The 6,143-nt window shown below is 47.1% G+C and overlaps 1 protein-coding gene across 1 annotated transcript; it reads left to right on the plus strand.

Annotated features, from left to right (window-relative positions):
- Positions 1–353: 353 nt before the first annotated feature.
- LOC119450103 (elongation of very long chain fatty acids protein AAEL008004) lies at positions 354–2,148 on the plus strand. The gene has a single exon (XM_037713468.2). The coding sequence runs from the start codon at positions 581–583 to the stop codon at positions 1,406–1,408; it is 828 nt and encodes a 275-aa protein (XP_037569396.1). The 5' UTR covers positions 354–580; the 3' UTR covers positions 1,409–2,148.
- The last annotated feature ends 3,995 nt before the right edge of the window (positions 2,149–6,143 follow it).

Here is a 6,143-nt window from a genome sequence, read left to right on the forward strand (position 1 = left end):
AAGTATGCCCTAAGAGAAGGCAGCAGTGCGTGATTTTGGATATACATGATAAAGGAACACTTATCCGAGTATGTCACTCTAAATCTTCATCTTGTCTGGTAGACTGGCTATCCCTGGCCCTGAGCAATGTTTAAGGCGGCAGCTGCAAAGCAAACATATCAGGCGGCGAATCGAGAGCAACAGGAAAGGAGGAAAAACGTGGACGCATTCTAACATGCTTGCAGGCCACGAAGGGGGGAAGGGTGCTAGCGACCCTCACGAAAATCGCCGTTTCCCTCTCCTTCCTGTACCCAGGAAAGGACGGCCCGAACAAGTAAACAGAAAACGAGGGCGAGGGTGGTAGGCCAAGTTCGTTCCTCAAAAGGAGAGGGCGAACGACCGCCGTCGTCTGTCGCCGCCGAGAGAAGAAACTGGCTTCGCTCGGGGAACCCTTTCCCGTACGCATCGCCACCGAGTACGGAGAACGCCAGTGACCGGCGGGGGGAGCGCACGCTTGACTGCAGGGTTCACGAACGCGCGGCGTCGGCATCAGCGCGCGCAGTTCGGTTCAAGAAACGTCTTGCACGCACACGGGCAAACGATGGAGTCTCCACAGGCCGACATATTCGGCGGCACGGCTGAGGCAGGAGTACCTTGGTTTCCGCTTCGCGATAAGAGGACCGAAGGATGGCCGCTGACCGGCAGCCCGCTGCCAGTCGCCATCATCACGGCCGCGTACGTGTATTTCGTCAAGGTCGCCGGACCCCGATGGATGTCGAGGCGCAAGCCTTACGACCTGCGGGGCTGCATCCTCATCTACAACCTGGTGGCCGCGCTGCTCAGCGCGTTCTTCGTGGTGCGCTTCGCCAAGCTCGCCTACTGGGACCGCGGCTACTCGTTCCTCATGGACCTGGACATCAGCAACGAGCCGGCCAGCCTGCAGATCGTCAATCTCTCATGGTATTTATACATGTTCAAGCTGTCCGAGCTGACCAGCACTGTATTCTACGTGCTGCGGCGCAAGTACGACCAGGTGACTACGCTTCACGTGGTGCACCACGTAATCGTCGCCTGGAACGTCTGGATCAACGTCACCTACGCCGCCCAGTCGCACACAATGTTCGTCGTGTGCATCAATGGCTTCGTGCACGTGCTCTCATATCTGTACTACTTCCTGTCCGCGCTCGGGCCGGCGTTCAAGAAGTGGCTCTGGTGGAAGCGCTACCTCACCATGGTGCAGATCGTGCAGTTTGTGCTGTACATGGTGCACGCCGTGGGCCTGATCTTCGCAACGGGAAACTACGTGCCCCTCTTCGTGTGGCTCGAGTTCGGACAGGCCGTGCTGTTCTTCTCACTATTCGTACTGTTCTACGTGAACTTGTATGCCAAGGACAAAGGGGGGCCGTGCGGCCCTGTCAGAGCGGACTAGACTGAACGCTTCTACAAAGGCTCGGCTGGCTTCGCAAAAAAGCTCGAGCACGAGCCGTGGCGTGTAGTGAGAACTGACTGTCATCTGGGCCTCTTCGACCCGCGATTGCCGCGAGCATGAGTGCGGCGAATAAACACCGCAGGTCGGGGATTCCCAGGTAGTGTTTGGTCTTAATTATATGTATAATATACATGATTTCGGTGATTGCGGCGCGCATACAAGTCGCGCTGTTCCGTTTGTGTGTTAATCCCTTCTAAGGTGACACTCAGACGCCCTGTACAGTGATTCTATTTTTGCCCTTTACCATCTTCAATATATCTTGTTGAAAGCCGTGTAGTGAGAATGCTGTGAGTGGTCTTTTCCTATTACTGATGCGATATGTCTGTGATAGTACTGGGAACGTGCTAGGGTAAACGCGCTTTTTCTATGCGATTCCATCACACTTTATGGCAATAATTGCCGAGACAGTTTGTAGGTGTAACTTATGACGAAGTGCATGTATAGCCTTTGTATATTTTATAGCTCATACGGAAATAAGCTTCGCGAAAATCAAGAAGCTTCTGGACTACTACTGGACTTTTCCAAGATGGTTGAAGTGGTTTATCAGGGGAATGACAATAAATATGCATATCCTTAACGACGTCTCACGCGTGTTTCTGTGTGGTTTAAAAATAACATTACGACATCGAGCGCTTCTTACGGGCTTCGGCGTTGTATGCGCTGTGGGCGGCCTTGCTATGTGTTTGGTTATCACTGTGCCTACATGCATGCCACCAAAGTTGTTGATAGAGGAAAGGGGGGGGGGGGGTATATATCAACCTCGAAAAAGAAGCAATCTTCATCTCACATTTCGCCAACGTTCAGTTCGCAAATAAGGATTTTCACCTTATCAAACTTCCCCACCCACATTGACCAGACGCACTTTGAGCCTATCATGCAAAGTCAACTCGCTATGTGCAGCCTCCGTCATAATTAACCCGATCACGTGTTAGCAGCTAGCTTAAAGGGACACTAAAGACAACCACTAAATCAGTTCAGGCTGATAAAGTATTCTTTAAGTAACTTAATGCCGTAAATTTCACCGTAATTGGTTGATTATCAGAAGAGAAAATGATGAACAGATTCCATATAAAAAAAAATTGCCAGCCAATCCACCCTGTGAAGGTGGTTGGAAAGCGAAGCTTTTTACGCCACCCTCACGGTGACTGCGGCGCACTTGATATTTCACACACTACAACTTAACTTTAACTACGGCCTTTATTATTATTTACTTCACAACAATGTTCACTACTGCTTTATGATCGGTGTGATATAGACTCAAATTTTTAGTTTTCACTGTAGTTACATTCTTGGCCAAGGTTAAATCAATGCACGTTCCGCGAATGGTGGTTGGTTGTTTTGCATTGGTGAAGCACACGAGTGCTAACTCTTTCCGTGGTCTACCCATAGTGGGGTAGTCTAGAAAATAAACCGAAGCAGTTACTAGGCTGGAAGGGTTTCGAATGACGTCAACCCTCTTTCAAGCAGCTGCATAAGCTTTGCAACAGCTGCAATCTAATCTTACAGACCGCGCCGAGCCTGTTTCCGTTGTTTGCCCGCAGCCCTTATCATCCATAACGTTGGCTCATCACTTTGAAGCTTGTTTTTGCGGTTTTTCTTGCGAAAGCGGGTGCTTAGTTGTATACGCTGAATGCCTGAATTCAAGTAAGCTATACTGCTATACCTGCAATTGTTAGCGGTTCGTCGGGATCGTTTTTTAATTACAACGACGGACACGACAGAACCCTTGGCTGGTAGAGGTACAAAGCTTCGCTTTAAAAGAAATAATGCCGAAATCTCAGCGCCAGTACGTCAGTGTGACGTCATGCATTTCAAAGTACTTTCTCGCATATGGGCCGCTGTGGCCCAGTAACAGTTCTTCAAACTTGGTAAACTTTCTTGTATGGCTCTTTTAGAATGCAATGTAACCCATCTTTATTGAATAAGTGTCACCGAAAAGACGCTGTCAAAATCCATGACGTCACGGCGAGCTACTGTGGGAACCCGGCTCAAGGCACCGTCGTCATCCGTCTTTCCTTTTTGAGCCTTTGCTGGGTTGTCGTGTCTCCTCTCACGGTAAGTATTCTAAAGCGTAATTGGCGAATACTGTTCGAATAATTTTTCTACTTAGTACCCCTTTAATGCGTCTTTATTTCCAACCCATTCTATGTTTAAATCCTGCTTTGTTAAGGCTAAGCCACTAGAAATATGCCTCCTTTGCTTAGATGAAGTCTAACGGTGGCTGTAAGTACGTCACTGCTGCACCCGCTTCGAGTGTTGAGTTCTGCGTCACGTCGCGAAAAAAAAAAAAAAAGCTCGCAGCTACGTGAGCCCCGTGCTGCACCATACGCCAACCGAACCTTTACTCAATTGTATTCTCTCGAACATTTCTCTTTTTTTGTTCGCGCAGAACCGACCACTGGACGCCATCGGCGAACACAAGGCCATGATTAGGACGTACACGCTGACAATACCGAAGAGCCTGCTTGCATAACCGCGGCCTGGCGCGACATTCAAGACGAAGTAAGAGCTAAATGAGGCTCGCAAGACTTGCCTTTGTTTCGAGGTTCCGCTCTTCGCTCTCTTGCTATGCGAGACACGAAGAATACGTTCTTAAAGAAGGAAAATAAGTCTAATGCACCAGGAAGATCGCAATTTCCTTGAGCTAGAGGAGTTCATTAAAATGGTGGAATTCTTGCAGCTTTGGATGCGAACATCCGGCGTCTGTTTTTAATGAGTGCTCTTTTATAACGCCGGGCTATACGTCAAATTTATATGACGGCGAATAGCACAGTCTCAGCACGCCACCCCTTCCCTTCTCCCCCTCACCCCCCCCCCCCCCGAAAAAAAAAAAAAAAACATTGCCGAATTCACGTTGGGAATATTTCGCTGTCACCAAGCGGTTTTTGATTATCAGCTGTGACGTACAATACAGGAATCTTGGCTATACTGAAGGCTCTACCGTCCCAAAATTATACATAAGAAAAAAACCCTCAAACACATGATTCACTGAGATGATGCGCGAACTGCGTGGCCCTTTTGAGATTTTAAAGCAGGCGGTGTTCACGCCACTCAGCCGCTTGTGATGCCCATTTCCAAGTTCTCGTGCATTGCGTCCTGTCTGTCCGGACTATAAATCAACGTCGCTCGGATGCAAGACGTTCTGCATGTTAGCCATGCACATCACGTGCGGCTTGCTTCCTCGTGACGCGAGCTTCGACACCTCACTTCGAAACCACATCACCCTTGCGTTCATGAAGCATACTTTCCAAAAGTAGGTGTGTCATGCCGACCAAGGATGCACTCTATTTAATGGCCAGCTCGCAATACAAGATAAAACCAGAAAAAAAAAAACTAAAGCAGCAGGCTTCAGTAGGATTACGTGAGCACTACGTCACGAACCCTCATTTCAGTTCAGTGAGTGCGCCGTCGTCGTTATGTACTGCGGCTTCCGGCCAGGCGTGTAGCCGTCTATACTGTGGATTTCGCGGTGCACATATTGGTCGAAGAAACGCCGTGACCTATGGCAGGGCTGTAGTGGATTCGGCTCTTATGGATACAAAAGCCAGCCTTTTCCCTTGTACATCCCTGTAGCGTTGATTGATTGATTGGTCTATGGGGTTTAATGTCACGAAGCTGCACAGAGGCTATGAGGGACGCCATAATAGAGGGGTCCACCTTTAATTATAATAATAATAATATCTTTATTTATTTCCAACAGATTGGGGGAGACAGGGAAGAAAAGCTGCAAGTGCAGCTTGAAGAAACACCCTGCCCCCTATGGTCACAAGACATGGGCAACGCGGAGCTGCCGCGTGTTTTTGACAATATAAAAATACACAATTTCCAAGAATGCATGAGAAGTACTAAGTGAAAAGTGAGTAATTGCGCGTAGATCAGTTACGCAACGTTTCACACATCACAGAAGAAAAAAAATATATATATATACACACATATATGATGTAAATGTATACAAGAAGCTGTACACTGAACTAATCTCCACTCCCCAAATAGCTGACCGTATAAACATGAATGTTAGTCCTGCTGATTAAGTCGAGAAAATTCGGATGGAGTAAGTGCACATATATCAATTCCAGATTTGTTGTAAGCATTTAAAAGCCTTGGTAAGTTGTTTTTTAGCATTTGTGAGCTGTAATTAGTTCTGAAACGGTGCACTATCCAGGGTTCTGTGTTTATTGTGAAACGTGAGGGGACGCGTTCTTCTAAACAAGATAATTTAACAAGGGATAGATCATTTTTCCTGTTCATGTGATAAAGCTTCTGCAAAAGTCGACGCCTATAAGTTTCGTGCACTGTGATAATTTTAAACTTGTCAAATAAGTGTTTGGTGTGTGCATCGTACCGAACATTTGCGAGGATGCGTACTATACTTTTCTGTAATAAAAATGATTAGTTTATATTCGTATCAATTGTAGTGCCCCATACGAGGTGACAATAATTGATATGAGAAGCGAATAAGGCGTTATATAAGAGTACTTTAACTGATGTAGGAAGAAGGTATCGGTTTCGGCTTGTTATACCTGTTATCTGACTCAGTTTTTGCGTTACAAAGTTTACATGGTCATTCCCTAGTAGTGATGAAGAAAAATGGACCCCTAGGATTTTGATGCTTTCTACAACTTCAATCTGAGCATTGCACAACTTGTTCTTATTTTCTTTTTTGACGTGCACCCAA

Source organism: Dermacentor silvarum, chromosome 4, assembly GCF_013339745.2.
Source record: "Dermacentor silvarum isolate Dsil-2018 chromosome 4, BIME_Dsil_1.4, whole genome shotgun sequence".
NCBI classification, from domain to species: domain Eukaryota; kingdom Metazoa; phylum Arthropoda; class Arachnida; order Ixodida; family Ixodidae; genus Dermacentor; species Dermacentor silvarum.